This window comes from Rattus norvegicus, chromosome 11 (assembly GCF_021556685.1).
Source record: "Rattus norvegicus strain SHRSP/BbbUtx chromosome 11, alternate assembly SHRSP_T2T, whole genome shotgun sequence".
In the NCBI taxonomy this organism is placed as follows: Eukaryota; Metazoa; Chordata; class Mammalia; order Rodentia; family Muridae; genus Rattus; species Rattus norvegicus.
Genome location: NC_141544.1, coordinates 22,316,925 through 22,337,298, shown reverse-complemented (window position 1 = coordinate 22,337,298; position 20,374 = coordinate 22,316,925). Strand labels below are relative to the sequence as shown.

The 20,374-nt window shown below is 40.6% G+C and overlaps 1 protein-coding gene across 1 annotated transcript in view; it reads right to left on the bottom strand.

Annotated features, from left to right (window-relative positions):
* Positions 1–20,052, bottom strand: part of Gbe1 (1,4-alpha-glucan branching enzyme 1) — a 262,662-nt gene extending 242,610 nt beyond the window's left edge. Inside the window, 1 exon segment of the mRNA NM_001100502.1 lies at positions 19,783–20,052. Coding sequence (NP_001093972.1) covers positions 19,783–19,925 — 143 coding nt within the window. The 5' untranslated portion in view covers positions 19,926–20,052.
* Between the last annotated feature and the right edge of the window lie 322 nt (positions 20,053–20,374).

Below are 20,374 nucleotides of genomic sequence, written 5' to 3'. Positions count from 1 at the left end.
CTTCCCCTCCCACATAATTAAATATATTATCATATTCTTTCCCCTCCTTTATAATAAATATGTTTATCATATTATTTCCCTCCTGAATCATATTTATCGTATTTTTCCCTTTCAGTAACTCTTCTGAGATCCTCCCCATCTGCCTACACACACACACACACACACACACACACACACACTTATGAACTCCATGTTCTTTCTCGCCATCGATCTAAAAAGAAAACAATATCAATAATTAATAATAGTGATTCAAAAATATCAATACAAAACATAAGTTTACCAAAAGAAATGGAATCTGTTTTGTACTGGCCAAATCCACCTAGGCAGGGGGCCTACTCTGAGGTGTGGCTGGTATGTCCAGTGGCATTCCACTAGACAAAACAAGCTGCATATTCCACTTGAGGTAAATCAATGACTGTATTCCCATATGCCAACCCAGACGAAAACTGAGAGGAGCAGCCATAAATTTCAAAGCAAACTACATCCATCGACAAGAGAAGGGCTCTTCCTTGCTCCTTAATACTAGGCTCACTATCCTAAACAGAGAAAAGCCCTTCCCTCATGTCTGTACACAGAAATAAGCACAGTGGATAAGAGGCCAAATTCCAATCAAGATAAAGCGTGACGTCAAAGCTACACAGACAATACGCATCTAAAATACACACAATCGTGTATTTATAGCCTACCCAAGTTCTGACTTTAGCATAGCCTCAGTTCTCTACATAGGCATTTCCTAAAATCTCTTGATGACATCAACGGCTGCTTCAGCATCTCAACATGGAAACAGGGCAATGAGAACAAAGGCCTCGTTGTCCACGCTCTTCCTTATTGGGCATTGTCTAGCAAAAATCTAATTCTCTCTAGATTATTTATTATCAGAGTCTATCTCAAAGAATGGCTTTAAAATCTCCCTTAGACTTCTATCTCATCTTAAAAAGAAATCAAACCTAATCCATGATCTTGGAGCTAGTGATGCAGACAACTTATTTGACTAACCTGTAGCCTTAAGAAGACCACCTTAAGACTATCTAGTGAATGAAACTATAAAAATGGTGGGGTTGGTAACTGTCAATGAATCAGTTTCCCTTTCTAGTGTGGCTAATGTCAACTTGGAAAATTCTATCTTTCAATAAGTAGAAAGTCCAAGTTCTATTTATTAACTAAATATGGCATACACCACCACAAGAATAAAAATAAAAATAAATAACATTGTTGCCAACCAGACATAATGTCAGCAAATCAGCAGCATCCCAGCATTAATTTTGTCTTGAAGCAATCAGTTAAGGCATCCAAAGTAGATCTACTTAGAATTTTAACAGTGAAGGTGAGTGAAGCCAGCAAGGGTAGAAATTACTGGCCTAGCTAGAAAACCATGTGGGCCCTGAGGCAAGGAAGAGAAAAAAAAAAAAAAAACAACCGGTTTTTTAAATAGAAGAATGTTCTGAAATAGAAAGCATGTTAAACAGTATTGCCGGAGGACTGTAGGAAATGAAAAATTACACTAACTGCATTGGGAGCAGCAACCCGATAAAAGCACAATGCACAAATTACAATCTTCTTCGCAGTTGTATTAGACAGGAGAAAGGTTAAGCTGTGCGTGTGTGGGGTTTGCCCACCACAGGACACAACATGATTGAAGAATTACTCTCAAACATTCCTAGGGACACCCAAACAACTACAGTAATAAATATTTCTAGGTTTTTAATATTACAGAACAAGCTGGACCAGACCCCTAGTCAATGGATATTTACAAAACACCCCTAGAGTGGAAACCTCTATTCTAAGTGCTAAAGAAAACACCGGAAGACAAAAATGTGCTCCCTAACCATATTCTTCTATTCTTAAATTCAAGGCACACATGTAGAAGCCAGGGATGCTAGGTAAGTCAGGATGCACTGCCAGGCTGGACCAAGGCAAACATAACATTGAAGAGAGCAAAAAGCAGCCTTCGGGTAAGAGCATGATTGATAGCTACAGGTCAAATACCCATAAACAGAAATGTTTCCGGTATCATTACAGGGTGAATGATGAGGTATTAGAAATAGGTGACCACTAAATGCAAGTACGAACACTGATAAATTTTTGATCTAGAGGAAACAAGCATATGTCATGAAGAAAAGGTCATAAAATACATGACACCCACGTGTCCAGCATGCAGGAACCTACTAGGACGTAGTCACTATTTTAAGAGTGACAGAGAAGCAATCTTTCCAGCCCTCCTCTCTGTTAAAGTCCACTGTGGAATAATGCAAGTCATAATGAGTCACCATTGCTCTGAAGCAAAATCCTTGGGACAGCAGAGTTATGAACAGCTGTCATTTGGCCTAAGTGTAAGTGAGGTTGGCATGCCCAGAAAGGTCTTCAATTAAACAGGGGGGGGGGGGCACATTCTTAGTCCCTTCATCAAGAACTAAATCTTTACCAGGTTTACTTTGGCCCATACTTTTGCATTATATTGTTTGTGATTTTTGCTTTATGGGACAGATATAATTCATTTAATATGAAATGAATCTGGCAATAAAAATCACCTTAATTAATTAAGAGCCAGATTAGCTGGCTCAAAGGATGGAGGGGAAACATGGCTACCCACTTACCTCCATCCAGTTAATTTCGTGGGATTGTTCTCTGTTGATGTTTACCGATACCATTCCTTTAAATCTTTGAGTATTAAAAAACCAGGGTTCAATAACTGGGGAGTCTCTTAGGTAAAACTGTAATCTCTGTGGGTCTAATTACCTCTATTGCAAACACAAAGCCAACTGAATCTTGCTACTTACTTAATCTTTATCTTCATTCTCCTTGTGGGGGTCATGCTAACTCTCCCTAAACGCCCCTATGCCTGACATATAATCTACACCCTCCCTGTGGAGCGCAGTAGCCACTAGCACCTGCTACAGAGCCCAGATGTGATGTAAGGAGAAAACAAACTGATTATGAAGACCAAATTTGTAAAATATAAAGTATCTGACCAGAATTCTGTTAGTTACATGTTGGGATGACATTTGGAATCCAGTGAATTACATAATGGACATTTAAATGACTCCATTTATTTTGCCTTTGTGACTACTAGAAAATTCTAAATTGTACACATGGTTATATTATATTACCAATAGACAAGGCTGGTGTAAGCAAGAAACTTAAGGGAAGCTAAGGACGAAACACCAGACACTTGTTTGTGTCCCTAGAATCTACCTAGCCAAGTGACACTAGGCTTAATATCCCCCTGACTCATTCAAAAATGGAGTACCTTAGCTTAGTTGGAAATTGCTCACTGCCTCTAAAAATAGTCAACTCTCATTTCCAAAGTGTGCTTGTCTAGAAGCTTAGCTAGAAGCATGCTGGTCTGTCATTAGATATGATTTGCAGTGTATTTTACAAGCTTCAATGCTTACATAATGTGGCAATTCTTAGACAAGCGCATTTTGCAACTGAACCCTTTTTTTGAAAGGAATCTTCCAAATTAAGTAACAAAACCCTGTATAAGGTCACATGATACCTTGACTAATTATTTTAATGAAGATTAATGACTTATCTAGTGCTTTGAATCTCAAGTCTCATCAAATTGTCCACATCCTGAAAGATCCATCCTTCCTTTTAGAGAAAAATAATTCTAAGAATTGAAAGCGCAGTTCTTGGTGGTGCATGCCCCTTCTTTAGCAGGACCACTATGCTTTCGTCAGTAGTACACTGGGTTTATTCTCCTGCCTAAGTTCTCGTCTCTAATTGAGCAGCTGTCAGGCAGGGAGCCCATTGTATTTGCACTTGTTATGTCCTGTAGAAAAATGCTGGAGACAAAGAGAATGGTGGGAATAGGTTTCCAAACCAAATTAATGAGCAGACCACGACTCAGGTGCCTGGAACACAATTTCTGGGGAATGTGTCTTCTGTGCAAGTCACCTTTTATATGTCACCCTAAAACTCCAAGAGCAATCAGGAAAGTCATATTGAAGAGGCAAGAAAAAGCAACTTGGATCGTGCCCATGATGGCCATGATGGAATCCCTTTTCCCTCCCATCAGGGTTTGAAAAAGTCATTATTTTCCTGAACAAAACACCAATGGCTTACGCTCTAAGATCAAGAGTCGACAAATGGGATCTCATAAAACTGCAAAGCTTCTGTAAGGCAAAGGACACTGTGGTTAGGACAAAACAGCAACCAACAGATTGGGAAAAGATCTTTACCAATCCTACAACAGATAGAGGCCTTATATCCAAAATATACAAAGAACTCAAGAAGTTAGACCGCAGGGAAACAAATAACCCTATTAAAAAATGGGGTTCAGAGCTAAACAAAGAATTCACAGCTGAGGAATGCCGAATGGCTGAGAAACATGTTCAACATCTTTAGTCATAAGGGAAATGCAAATCAAAACAACCCTGAGATTTCACCTCACACCAGTGAGAATGGCTAAGATCAAAAACTCAGGGGACAACAGATGCTGGCGAGGATGCGGAGAAAGAGGAACACTCCTCCATTGTTGGTGGGATTGCAAACTGGTACAACCATTCTGGAAATCAGTCTGGAGGTTCCTCAGAAAATTGGACATTGAACTGCCTGAGGATCCAGCTATACCTCTCTTGGGCATATACCCAAAAGATGCCCCAACATATAAAAAAGACACGTGCTCCACTATGTTCATCGCAGCCTTATTTACAATAGCCAGAAGCTGGAAAGAACCCAGATGCCCTTCAACAGAGGAATGGATACAGAAAATGTGGTACATCTACACAATGGAATATTACTCAGCTATCAAAAACAACGAGTTTATGAAATTCGTAGGCAAATGGTTGGAACTGGAAAACATCATCCTGAGTGAGCTAACCCAATCACAGAAAGACATACATGGTATGCACTCATTGATAAGTGGCTATTAGCCCAAATGGTTGAATTACCCTAGATGCCTAGAACAAATGAAACTCAAGATGGATGATCAAAATGTGAATGCTTCACTCCTTCTTTAAAAGGGGATCAAGAATACCCTTGGCAGAGAGAGGCAAAGATTAAAACAGAGACTGAAGGAACACCCATTCAGAGCCTGCCCCACATGTGGCCCATACATATACAGCCACCCAATTAGACAAGATGGATGAAGCAAAGAAGTGCAGACTGACAGGAGCCGGATGTAGATCGCTCCTGAGAGACACAGCCAGAATACAGCAAATACAGAGGCGAATGCCAGCAGCAAACCACTGAACTGAGAATAGGTCCCCCGTTGAAGGAATCAGAGAAAGAACTGGAAGAGTTTGAAGGGGCTCGAGACCCCATATGTACAACAATGCCAAGCAACCAGAGCTTCCAGGGACTAAGCCAATACCCGAAGACTATACATGGACTGACCCTGGACTCTGACCTCATAGGTAGCAATGAATAGCCTAGTAAGAGCACCAGTGGAAGGGGAAGCCCTGGGTCCTGCTAAGACTGAACCCCCAGTGAACTAGACTGTTGGGGGGAGGGCGGCAATGGGGGGAGGGTGGGGAGGGGGGCACCCATAAGGAAGGGGAGGGGGGAGGGGGATGTTTGCCTGGAAACCGGGAAAGGGAATAACACTCGAAATGTATATAAGAAATACTCAAGTTAATAAAAAAAAAAAAGAATAAAAAAAAAAAAGAAAAAGTCATTATTATGTCTTTCGAACCAATCTAGGAACTTAGTTAGTTGAGTTAATATATGGACTGCCATGTACCCTAGAGTGAGTTATATTGTAGAACTTCTCACCATATATAAAGGTACATAAAGTTTTGCAACTTTTGTGAAATAAGTGTACTAACAGTTCTATTTCAACATCTAACCAAGTTCTTTGGAAATTGATGTGCTCCAATTGCTAGCAGTATTTCTAGAACAATCAACCCTGATAAACATCAAAGTAAATAGTAAGACTGAAATAAACCAAAGGCCAATTTCAGTTAGATAAAAAGAAGCTAATTTTGGAAAATATTGATACTGCATTAGTTAAGAATTAACAAATTCACTCTTACAGTTACAAACATCAGAAAAAGGTTGAAAGGATTAACCTGTCATTTAGATCTAGTGAAAAAAATAACTGAGTAAAAGATTTTAAAAATATGTATTTCTTATATTTATCCCATTAGTACATAATAGAGTCAAATAAAACATTCTAAGCATATCACATAAAATCTTAGAACACTTTAAAACAAATTTAGATTATAAATTAAAGTCTAAAATAAAATGAGGGCTACATAAATTTTCAACAACTAGAATATAAATCAATAATTTCTGAAATGACAGAAAAGAAAATTAAACACCGGAAAAACAATAAAAGTACCCATTTGAGATTAAATTATTTATTTCTCAGATTTTCCTCTGCATCCTAAAGTTTTTAGATATGTTAAGATACCAAGCGAAACGTGTTTAATGTCATTACAAATAAGGAAGGTGATAGAATACTTCATCCCCACACTGTAATTAAACCATAATGTATATTACAATTATAATTGCATATATATTTTCAGTTAGGGTGGAGAAAAGACCAGCATGCTATAACATAAAATGAGAATCCAAGATTCATAGTCAATAAAGTAAGCTTAGCCTAACCCTTACAACAAAAAATAACTCACACTGAAAAGCCAACATTTTTAAATGCACTACGTAAAACCATTAGAAAACTAACTTCAGATCTTTAAGACTAGGAAGTGTCTTCATAAGAACAAAACCAAATATAACCCATTAAAAAAAAAAAGAGTTCAAGAAATTGTACTTCAAAATGAAAATGGGTTCTGGGAATCATTGTCGTAATTGTTGTTGTTGTTGAATTTCTTGTTGTTGTTTTTCTGGCTGAAACCACAAGCCACATTCTGAGAGAAAAGATTTCTTAATGATAATATGGAATATGTAAAAATTCTCAATTTTAAATACTTGTTTAAAGGAAGGAAAACTAACGTAGTTTGAAAACTAAACAAAATACATAAACAGGCATTTCATCAAACAAAGCATATAGATAGCAAATAACTCAATGATAATTTTAATGAACTCTGAGAAAAAATGCCAATTAGAAGGATGAATACATATACATACACCGTAACTAATGGGGGGCTAATAAAATATTGTGTCAACCCTGACAAGCACGCAGCCGAACTGGGTTGCTCATAAATGATAAGACAGAAACAGAAACGCTGGGAAGAGGTTTGACAACTTCTTATAATGCTAAGCATGTAGACACATGCTTATTATAGAACTAGCTTGCTTTATCTCAGACAAACTCTGTACATGAAGGTTCACAGCATTTTAGTGAAATAGTTCGAAGACCGAAAGATAATCCAATGACCAAATGACCTCCGACAGGTAAGTGATAAACAAACTGGGCGGGTGGCCCACCCACACAATGAAATAGTACTCAGTAGCAAGAAGAAACAACGCATTGTTACATGCAATTAGGCTGCGCCTCAAAGGCACGTGCTGAGGAGGGAAGAAGAAATGTCAGTCTCAAACGATTACATATAATATAATAGATACAGTTTTCTCAAAATGAAAAAAGTTATGGAACTAGAAACTAGGTCAGTAATTGTCAAATTTAGGAATGGCGGGACAGGAGTAATATGAAGTTTATGCATGAGGGATTTCTTTGTGGTCACAGAACAACTCTATATCTCCACTGCGGTGCCAGTTTCATTAATATATACATTGATAAAACCATGAAGAAGTAGACACACACAAGAATAAGCATTATAAAACTGAAGAAACGTGAATAAGGTCTACGGGTTGCACCAACCTCAACTTCCTTGTATTGGTACCACACTACAGTTATTCAACAGAATACCACAAAAGCAAGCCTGGTGAAGGGTCCTGGAGCTTCCTTTGTGCTGTTTTTGAAACTTCCTGTGAGCCTTTATTTGCTTCGAAGTGAAATGGTTTTAAATACAATTTGTAATTCTTTCATTAAATGTCCTAGGAGTTTAAAACCCCTGCTAACCTGTTACATTAAATACTGTGTTTTGATAACAGTATTTTCTAGTCATGTCTTCCTATTTCTGTGTGGTGTTGTCCAGCGACTTGTGCTTTGTACAGCATGGACAGTAGATAGCTTTTCCTGAAAGCCACAAGGAGGAAGTAAAACAAAAAGAGATCTCCAGTGACTATATTTCTAGCAATGGGGAACACAGCTTCAAAACCAAAACCAGGCCTGCCACCTGAAATGGTCCAGAGGATGAACAGCTCTCACAGGTAACAGAAACACAAAAGAGCAGAAGGAATAGAAGGATCAAAATGTTGGGAGCTTGTTTGTTCTTGATATGCAAAGACAATGGCTGGGAAAGGGGACTACAGAAATATCAGCCAGGAACTCACTGAGAACCTTCAGAATCCTGGGATAATGGTGAGTCTACCTGAGGGAAGAATTGCAGAAACTAATTAATTAAAGCAGGGACATCTCAGGTACTAGTGACTAATTAATCTACAGTCTCTAACAATAGAGAAGGATAAAGGAAAATTGACCCCTTTCTCTTAGGAAGAAAACACCGGTACGACTCCAGAAATCCCTTGTCCTCTGACACCAAAAGGGAATCTCACCTGGCACAAACTGTCCTTTACTCTGTCATCAGAGATGAAGTCACTGCACTTGCCTGTGACACTTGCCTGTGATGACATAAGCCTATATCTATTTGAAAAGTATGCTCTGACAAGAGTTCTAATTATGCATCACAAGCTCTAAAGCAAAACATAATGATTGACCAGCAAAGTTTCCTAAGTTTGTACATCCATGGTTAGACAACAAAACAATTCTTGGTTAAAGGCTGAGCCCAGGAGTTGAGATCACTCAATGGGTAAAGCATCCAAACATGAAGACCTCAGTCTGAATCCAAAAACCTACGTAAAGCGAGCCACAGTAGCACAGGTGCCGGTTATCTCTGAGCTTCTGTGCTGCTTAGAAGCTGAGACAGGAGGATCCCCAGAAGTTTAATAGGCCAAATCACGTAGGACACACATTAGCCAACAATAAAAAGGTCCTGATTCAAAAGCAAGGTGTCCTCTGACCTCCACATGTACAGTGTAGCATATTTATACCCCCACTTACACACAAGATCATATGCAAGTGTGCATGTATGCACTCTCACATGTACATCACATTCAAACACAGAATAAAAACAGAACATAAATTAACTGACATTTTAAATCCATTCTTTTTCTCTTACAAATATCACGTTTTCCAAATAACTGAAAGATAACCCAACTATCATTAATAACGTGTGAAGCAATTCTTTTAAATGTTTCTTATTTTTAAAGAATACAACAATATCAACCCAACAGACCCCCAGAAACTCCCGGGGCCTAAGCCACCAACCAAAGGGTACACATAGAGCGACCCATGGCTCCGGCTGTATATGTAGCCTTGTGTGGCATCAATAGGAGGAGAGACCCTTGGTCCTGTCAAAGCTCCATGTAGGGGAATGTCGGAGCAGAAAGGTGGGAGTGTGTGGGTGGGTGAGCACCCTCATAGAAGCAGGGAGAGGGGGATAGGATATGGGGTTTGCAGAGGGGAAACCAGAACAGAGGATAACATTTGAAATGTAAATGTGTGTGTGTGTGTATATATATATGGAGAGAGAGGGGGGGGAGAGAATACACTGTCTATGGGAGACAATAGAGCTCCCCAAGACATGGTGTCGATTATGGCAACAAAGAGTTCAGCATGGTTGAGGCCAGGCAGCCAAATGTCTCTACAGTTCTCCAAGAAAGGAATCTAAAATAAACACAGATCAGGTCTCCCAAGTGATGAGCCATATGGTAGTGACATTGGGGGGTCAGGAGGAGGGAGGGGCTGGATGTCGCTCAGGAGTATTTATCCCTAGAAATGATGGACTGTACTCCTTGATCTCCTTGCTGGGGTGTTGCTATAAAATTATTTAAAAAAAAAAAGGTGTCTATTACCCCACACTAGATCCGGCATTGTAGTGCCCCAAAATATCTGGTGGATAGCTTTATCTCAATCAACAAACTCTCTCACCCGCTCTGCTCCATCCCATATCAGGTTTCTTTCCGAGCCTGGTAACAATCTCTCTACCCATCTAGTTCCCAAGGCAGGTTGCCACCATGCCGGAAATACACATCCCAAGTCTGTGGTGGCCCAGTATCTCCAGTCACCACACACTCTCTTGAACTAAAATCGTCACATGAAAGAACACACAATACAATAACCTCTGATCCAATTGATAAGATATAATTTGCTCATCTAGACACACAAAGCCCTGTACACATCCATCCCTTAAGAATATTCATAACAACCTGTAAATGTGCAGAGAGGAATCTTAACATCCACCTCCATGTTCTCTCCGCTGCTTTCTCCTCTTCCCTCAAACTTTTCTCCCTCCCATCCTTCCTTCTCCTCCAATGACAGGCCTCTGTACCTGCCTTCACCTGTATGACATCATCCTACACTGGGGCTCTTCTGTTCAGACTGATGCCTCCTCTTTGGAAAGGGAAAGAGCACTGGGAAGCATAGTGAGTTGGGAATGGGGCATCTCTTAGGCAGAGGCTATGCAACTTAAAACCTTGTTGGCCCAGGCTCACTTCCAGGTAAAGGACCACAGCACTCTTGATTAGCAACTGGTACTCAGGAAGATCAAGATAGCTAGCCTATGTCTGACTAAATAAACACAGTAAATCTACATATCTACACAGTAAGACCATGGATGTGACTTTGCCTGTTAATCTTATGAGGATAGAAATCAAATCCTAAAGTTAAATGTCAAAGAGCAGAAAGCTATAGACCAATCCTTTTGAAAGCCAAAACTTTTTCACCTTTAATTTCTGGGAGAAATTTAACCCTCTACTGCTATAACATTGGCTTTTCTATTAAGTGGAACTAGATGTGTAAGAGATAGCCCCATATTTCTTTAACAGTGTGCCTAAATGTAACCCTTAGGAACTTACTAAAGAAAACTAAGTAGATGGTTTTTACTAATGCATATCATTGGTAAAGCAAATAGTTGCTGGATATTTTTAAAAACTCCAACTGTACTTGTGCAAAATATAAACTCGGAAACTTCAGTCTGAGATTACAGTACTAGAGTATCTGCCGAGAGATGTGTCTCATTGTAGATGACTGTTCAATAACTTCACCAAATATGTATAAAGATTCCATCCCTTTATTTCCTATATGTTAAAAAAAACAGGCTTATTAAAAAACTACCTTGACATCATCCAAGATCAAATAACAAAAAAAAAAAGAAGAAGAAGAAGAAGGCAGGGCCACCAATTTTAGCTTTTTTCTCACTAACAAACAATCATGAATAACATGTTTGGACCACACCTTCATTTTCAAACACTGAAGTGACTCTCTTCCTGTTTTCCTTCTTGCACATCGGTCCTATTTTCAAAGTTATCCTGGCTATTAGTAAACTCAGTGTGATCATCTGTTGAAACATCCAGAGTTCGGGGGGAAGAAAATCCCTGCAGCTGTTTGATGCTCAAGAATATGAACACTTACCAGTCAGATGAAAGAGAGAAGACAGGAGGACAGATCAAGGGGACGGGAGTCTGGGTGTCTGCAGGCGAGCATTTACTGCTTTCAGAGAAAGCAGCTTTGTGCTTCTTATGTCCCGGGACTCATGTTGCCTTCAGCTTACAGTGAACCCGGCAATTACCTCCTCATTTCCACTTGAAATTAAGGATCAAGGTTTAAACATGCTCTTTTCCTTCTCTACTACATTGTGATTAAAACTGCCACCTGCCTCACCTCATTCATCCAATCACCTCCAGGACAAAGAGTGAGTCCCTCCAGAAAGAACAACACAGTTAATTAGAAAAACAAAGAGTAGTGTGGAATGAAGGGTCTGGGCTTGATTTTTTTTTAAGTGCACTAAAGAATGTAACAAAATAAAATGCAGTGAAAATAATATTTAAGCTGGACAGTTACCTAATGGCATCAAATTGTGGCACATTAAGGATCTTTGCATATATCCTTAGTCCTCAAGGGACTTTAAAAAGCACCTTTCTGTGTTTCGTCCACTGAGTATGAAAGTTGCATCCCTGGACTCAAATCTATTTGACAATTATAAGACCTGCGGATCCAGCCTCGTCTGATTCCTAAACTTTATAACACAACCGCTCCATAATGTTTTCATATTAAGCATGTAATGAACCTAAGGGTAGAGTGAAAATTATCTGGATTATTTGTATATAAAAAGCTACACTACTAAGTGTGGAGCCACTGAACAAGGAGTGTCCAAACCCAGTGGGTGTGTCCGCAACACAAACCCTATGCTCCTGGCCAAGGGGGCAGTGCAGAGGGGGACAGAAACAGTCTGCTGCAAGCGTGTGACTTCTAACCACACACAAAGGAGTGTCCAACCCCAGTGGGTGTGTCCGCAACACAAACCCTATGCTCCTGGCCAAGGGGGCAGTGCAGAGGGCGACAGAAACGTCTGCTGCAAGCGTGTGACTTCTAACCACACACACACACAAAAAAAACCTCACACAACAGTATCACTGCCTAAACAGGACCTGAACTAGAACACCACCAAGTGGCATGGCAATGTGGGCCAGGGAAATCTCACAGTGCTCCAATCGCAGATGAAGAGCTACACAGGCAACTGGAGACTACTGGGAGATAACTAGTCTTCCCCAAGGATGAGCCCTTAACTGGCTATCCAATACCAAAACATACAAAAACAAGCTATAATTAATGAACTCAGTGGGTTGTATTTATATAACACTGTGTGTGTGTCTGTGTGTGTGTCTGTGTGTGTGTGTGTCTGTGTGTATAAAACAATAATTTTAATATAAGAGGCCATGAATTTAAGAGGGAGTGAGGGACACGGTAGGGTAGAAGAGGGAGAGGTGGAGAGTGATATATTTTAATTAATTTTTCACCTTCGAAAAAAGTTAGGTTTAGATGAAAACATTAATCGCACACACACAAAAAAAAAATCAAGTTTTACAAGTTAGTTGCCATAGCTACACAGTTACAAAGAATATGCAATAAATAAATGTGAATTATAAAACTGCATGTTTAATGTTGTCTTTTTGTTGAGGTTCCAGGTTCCTTTTACCTCCAACACAAAATGAAGTAGGGCTTCATGCATTAAGCATAAAATCAGCCTGGATTCACAAAAGCAATGAACAAATACTGATGAGCAGATATCACCATGAGAAAATAATTCTGTTCTTCTATGTGTGTGTGTGAGTGTGTGTGTGTGTGTGTGTGTGTGTGTGTGTGTGTGTGTGTGTGTGGTCACTTGCGAGCACATACATCCTAACTTTAAGTGAAGGGAACAGCAAACTTCCATTCATTTAATATCTGTTAACAAAAGCCTATGTTTCCAAATAAGAGCACAATTGCTCTAACCCTCTCTTACACTCCATAAGGACTATGTAATCACATACCTAGGGCCCAGCGTCACGAGAGCTGGAATGAAACCAAGAAGTTATCATGTAAAGAGAGATTTATTCCAAGGTGGTGCAGCTGGCCCAGGAGCCTGTTCTAAACAGAAGTCCTATCATATCACTTCAAGACACTTTGAAAATGAGAAGAGGTCAGGGACTCTTGGCCACTGCTATCAATAATCTAAGAGTGACTCTGGAATTAAGACAGAACTCTGTTGCAAATGAGTGTTCCAGTATAGGAAAGCAGGTCAGCTGCATGAACTCTGGCTTCTCCCTGCCTTCTAAAACCACTGACATTTGAAGTTCTTCAGAATCCACAGAGTAGCTGGGGGTGAGGGGGAAAAGTAGACCAGTAGGTCACATTTAAAAGTCTTGTGCTGGGGTTGGGGATTTAGCTCAGTGGTAGAGCGCTTGCCTAGCAAGCGCAAGGCCCTGGGTTCGGGCCCCAGCTCCAAAAAAAAAAAAAAAGAAAAAGAAAAAAGAAAAAAAAAAGTCTTGTGCTATGAAAAAAAATGTGGGTATGATCCCTGACACTTCAAACCCAAACATTCTAAGCTGTATCCCAACACGTATGGATTTTGTCATGAGACAGAAGCAAAAAATGCACGAAGCAGAAGTCATAGCACATGTAAAACCACAGCCCGATCTGGAGCGCCATCAAAACACACACTACACAGTAAAGCGGCATGTTGGCACACCTTTATGCTAGAATCCATAAGTGTATTAAATGTCTACTTGATATAATGTATTGTCCGTTATTGTATCAAAGATACAAGAAAAGGTCTGCATAATAATTTTCTTGTACTAAGCTAGAAAACTCACTCTTACAATAACCAACAGAATTTATGTCTCTTCTTGACATCCTGCTTTCTATCCAATGACTTTCCTAAACTGTATATACAGGTAATTATAAGAAGGAAATATTCAACATTCAGTGTTAAAGGAACATAACTGTGAAAAAAGATACCTTGCTCCTAATTATTTTAAAGACTTTTTAGTATCCCTTACAGAGCAGCCCCGCCCCATATCTTATTAGAGGGAACAAACTGAGATTTGTTGAGCGATGAAGGATCTGAGATACACATAGAGATTAGATTAGAACAAAGAACAAGGAGCAGACAGTGCAGATGGGCCTAGGTTAACAGAAATGAGGGATTATTGCAAGGGTGCAGGCAGAATAGTGTCCTAATTGTCTTAGTTACTTTTCTGCCACTGTAAGAGAACAGTGTGAACAAGGCAGCTTATAAAAGAAAGTTTACTTGAACTTACAGTTCCAGAGGGCTACCAGTCCATGATGGAGAAGTGGAGCGATGGGAAAAGGAACAGGGAGTGACGGGCTCACAGGTAGAAATGCAAGCACAAAGCAGAGAGAGAGAAAACCAGAAGTAGGTGATAATTTAGCCATACAAAGCCTGTCTATAACCATGAATGCTAGGCTGTACCTATTGTACCTCCTCAAACGACAGCATCATCTGGGACCAAGGATTCAAACAGTGGCACGTCTGAAGACATTCTCATTTAAACCAGGACAATGATCACATACACCTATTTCAACATTCAGTCATCAAAATTGGGAAGGAAGAGGGCAGAACAGATGGAGTAGGGCGAACGTCTGAAAAGGAAGTAGCAGCTTGGAACCTGTTCTCACACCTGTCTAGGTGCACAGCAGCTTGCAATAAAGTAACAATAGCCATGCAGATTCGCACATAGCACATATTCAAAGAGGCAAATGACGCAATCGCTAAACTGAGAGATGAAGGGAAAAGTACTTGAGAACTTATCAGGGATAGAAGATGGCTCACTTGTTAGGGTGCTCTCCTTGTAAGCATAGTTCAATACCCAGAAGCCATAGGTAAAAAGGCAGATGGTGTGCACTGTTCTTGTTAGACAAGCCTCGGAAGACAGACAAGCAAACCCCAGGGGCTCCCTGACTAGGCCAGTCTAGCCTATTGAATTCCAGGAATGAGAGAATCATTCCAAAAAAGGCTAAATACACACACGAACCCATTCATCCCAACACATGATCATACATGCATGAAGAAAATGCTAGGTTTCATGACTGAGTTGCTCATAAATGAAGATACTACAAGCAAGATGGGGTATGAAAAAAAAAACAGCTTTGAGGTGAAAATCTGTACCTTCAGATTATGTACGCTGGGCTTTATAGGCCCCAGACTGAGCCCGTTAGAATAATGTATAGACCAGCACAAAAATCTAGAGCGAAGACAGAGTTTTAGTATCTTCAAGAGGTTGAAACTACAAGGAAGATTTAAATGTCTAAGGAAAGAATATTATGCAGAAATTAAACAGCATATAAAAGAAGATAAATACATGGCGAATAGGGAGTCACCCTGGATGACTTATACCATATGGTCTGAAGGATACCAAAGTAAAACCTACAAAAGTCATGGAGGAAAGGGAAGACCATGGTTACAAGGAGCCAAGAAAGCCAGTACTATACAGTGCTAATGAGAAGGAATATATATCATAAATTATCAAGACAACGTTTATGGATTTCTTTTTTAATTTATGTTGTTGTTTTCAATACGTTCTCTTCCCTCAATGTTTATGAACTTCTTCTGAACAATTTTAATAGGAGTTAAAGAGATGGCTTAGTGGATGAGAGAGAGCACTTGCGAGCACCAGCAGGGTACCAAGATTCAGTTCCCAGCAGTTCACATGGGAAACAACTGTCCATAACTTCATCTTCCAAATTGTGACCTCCACAGATACCCACACACAGCATTCACTGACAAAGACACACTACACACACACACACACACACACACACACACACACACACACACCTCCACAGATACCCACACACAGCATTCACTCACAAAGACACACTACCTACACACACACACACACACATACACACCTCCACAGATACCCACACACGGCATTCACTCACAAAGACACACTACCTACACACACACACACACACACACACACACACACACACACAAACACATATACACATAATCACATATAAAAATAAAAAGAATAGTATTAGTAAAGAAAGATTAATCTCAGTAGAATATTGCCAGGTATTATGCCAATTTTCATAGGCAAGCCAGAAAAAATATGTATCCTAGTAAGATGATGTTTGAAAAATGAAATATCATAATATGCACTGAAATAGTATATAAAGTTTAAACAAAGGATACTCACTGGTAATCAAGCATTGTATGTATCTGACCAGTGCTCAAAATGTCAGCCCTCTGTTTAGACAAGGAAATAAGCCAAACCAGTGGTTCTCAGTGTCTCAGGGACTGAGACACCAATCAGTAACAAAATTACAGTTGTGAAGTAGCAATGAAAATAAACTTAGAATTGGGGTCTGCTAAGACCATCGGAAATATGAGTTTTCCGGGGGTCACAACCAAAAGGCTGAGAACCTCTTGCTTGGAGTAACATCTCAATAGGAAGTGCTTGCTGCTAGGAAAAATAAAAAATAAAGAAAATCATAATTTCACTTTCTCTTTTTCAGGCTACAAGAACTGAAAAGGAAATTTCAAAACAAATCCTTCATAATCCTAGATCAGTGAATGACTGCTGTGAGGAGAAGCCCGTGGCCAACTCCCAGTGCCATATATAAAATGTGAGCGAGCAAATACGATCACTAATGAGAACTGACTGGAGTACATCAGCGGCTTTACTGACATTAGAAAGCGCCAAGTGGGGGACGTCACCACAGGAGCTAATCAATGACAGTGACCATACACTAATCAACTTACTTTTCACCCTTACGATGCAGGCAACTCACTCTGCACTAGATTTGGAATTATCACAGAAAACAAAGAGAACCCCCACAACAGAATTTCAAACAGCAATTTTGATGAGGAAAGAATTCAATGATCTATCCATGAGAAGAAAATGTCTCCCCGTCCCCACTCTTACATATTGATAATTGTGCCTCAAATTTTCTGCAGTATTTAATAAGCACGCTTTGCCACTAAATGGCTGTCTTGACATTTTAGGCCAAACACAAGCAGGTTACTTAAAATAAACCAAAAATGAAATGTACTAGTATTGTGGCTTTGACAACATATCCAAAATGAGATGGTTTATTAAAAGTAAAAACGTATCTCCTCACAGTTTGAGAGACTGAGGCGTCTAAAAACAAGATGCCCCTGGGTGAAGCTGTGAAGTGCGATGGGTGGGTGCCTATCCTGTGAAAGTGGTCACAGACGCTGTGTGTTCGTGACAGCCATAGAAAAGCCATTTTCAAAGACAGACTTTTACAGTATGGCCCGTTTTCTTGCTCTAACAGCTCTAGTCCTCTCTTCCGTAATGTTCCCTGAGCATTAGAATGGGTGTCATGGATGTCCACAACGTCTGCTTTTTGATTGGCCCACAGCCCACTCCCAAAGGATGTTTCCTTAACCAAGGCTTCAAGCTGACTATGGGTATAAGGGCTTTACCTCATACCTGCGGAAGGAACCCTCATGGCTTAGCCTAGTTCTTTATACAGCCGTAGCACCTAAAATGTGTAAAGGACACATTCAAACCATAGCAATCAATGGCCGTGATGACACTATGAAAAAGTTTTTATTCTCCAATGGCTAACAATACAAGTCACCACTGCCAAATGCCAAATTACTATTTGACATGCCTAAATGGAACATGTGTGCTGGAAAATGGTAATTACCCAGAACCAAGGACATAAGTAGAAACCAGGTCACATAGGAGCCATAAGGACCCGCTGGGCCAGACTTTTCACCAAGAACACCGGATTCCCACACTTCTTTATTCTGCCCTTTGTTCCTCTCATTAATTTTGACAAACCATGAAAGATGACTGTAATTGCTTCAATCCCAGTGGAGTTGAATATGAAGTACGCACACACACACACAAAAGGAAGTGAATAAATGGTGTTTGTCTGCTTGTGGCCAGTGGAAACTGGAAACAGGACACAGGCAAAATATTCCCACAACCCTTGCTTTAGAAATTTCTTACAGGTCATTTTACAAATCACACAAGTAAAATCATAATAAAATTAAGCACCTCTAACAAAGCTGGGCATTAACTTTAATCACCTGTTTTAATTTGTGTGCTCATTATAACAAAATGATTTTTATATTAAATATATATTAATATATATTAACATATTAAAAATATGGTGAAAATAGACAGGGACAGAGCTGAAAGTCTTTATCACATTCCTTTCTATATTGTTTTCATTTTGATCCATGTAAATATATTTCATACAAAAATAGATAAAATGTTTGCTTTTGTTCTAAAAATCACTTGTTTCAAAATCTGATCAAGTCTTTTAACTTCAAGGAGTACACGCTAATTATCTCAGGGGACACAGGCCTAAGTATTCTGAGTGAAATGTTGCCAGACTCCTCCCCAGTACTTAATGGAAGGTCACAATTACATGCTCCAAGAGAGCATCAGCCCAGCTGGTTGCTTTTTGGGGGGTGGGAGGCTCCTCTATTAGAATAAGTAAACTCTGGAGTGAGCTGCTTATAATACCTACCATTTTAGAATCTCAAAAATAGCAGTTTTCTCAAAAGTTACTTATGTGAATATGTTTAATAACATGACAAAGCTAGGATGTGAGCTTTAAGGGTTTTTGTGTTTTCAAGTCACATCAACCCATGTTCATAATTACCAATGTCACTAACTAGTTCGATGTTTTCTGTGATTTAAAAAAAAGTCTGTAATCTGTTGCCAAGGTAGTTTTGATTTTTGAAGTATCTAGGCTTTAAGAACGAAACGAGTATCACAATATGACTGCCAACAAAAGACTCGAAATGGACTCGTAACTACTGTAGTTTATATATTAGCTATTTTAATTTTCAAACTAAACCTGAGCAGATTCTAATAAGTGGGAAGCCTAGTGGGAGAGGAGCTCAAATTAAAGGCTTTTTACTTGGGCTCTGCAAGTTGGCTATCCATGCCCTCTTCCCTCTCCTGGAAGGTGAGGTCAAACACCCGCTCAACTGTCGCTCTTCTATGTTGGTTTAAGCCAGAAGAGATCTGATCAACGATTAAAGTGAAAGATTAATGCACTCACAAGAGCAAACACTAGGGTGCAAGGTATTGAAAGACTGCCTGAAAAGACTGCAAAAAGGCTGATCGGAAGTAGACTACAAAGTTTGAAAGGCACAATCGCACACGCCTTAGGTCACGTCCACTGCAACTCCCAGGACCAGAGAGCGGCCTTTGAGTTCCAGAAGCGGCTGCGTGGCTCCAGCGCTGTTTGTAACAGCACGTAGATGAGGGCGCGCGGCCGGGGACTGCGCGCGAACGGGGCGGACGTGCAACAAGAAGTTTACACTCCAGGCACCGGGAACCCTCCCGGAAGCCTGAGCCACGCCCACCACATGATTGGCGCGCGAAGGGGGCGGGACAGCGCGGAGGGGGACAAGGGCGGGGAGGGAGCGGGGCGGCTGGCCGCAGGCAGAGGGCAGTGGAGGGGTCCCCTGGTACCTGCGCTGGAAGTCTGCGGCGTAGGGCTTCAGGTACGGGTCAATCTCCAGAAGTCGGCCCAGCTCCGGCACATCGGCCAAGGCGGCCTTCAGTTGAGCTTCGGAGCCCTTCTCCTCTGCCGCAGGAGCCGCCGGCGCCGCCATCTTCGCCGCAGCCCAAGTAGCCGAGGCCCGAGAAGGTCGAGTGGCCCGTGTGGTGTGCGAGCGGCAGGGCGGAGCCGGGCGAGCCTAGGCGAGCCGCTGGGGACTTGCCCTTTATAGCCGCAGAGCGGGCCAGGGTGAGCCCGGGACACACGTCCTCAGCGCGGCCCCCGCCCACTCACAGGGCCGGCCCCTGGAGCCCTGAACAGTGGTGGCTAGTCACCGGGAGGCGGGTCTCACCATTTGCTCTCCCTTCCCCTTCCTGCCTAGTGGTCACCTCTCCTCAAACACCTGCTCTCATTTCTGAGATTTTTTCCTAGGGATGATGGTTTTCAAACAGTAGAAAATTCTCCAGGACAATAGTTAAATGTAGATAACGTGGTGAAACTATTGAGAATCTTAATGTCATTTAACAACCCTAGTGCCCTAAGTTTAATGTGTCTCATGAGTAA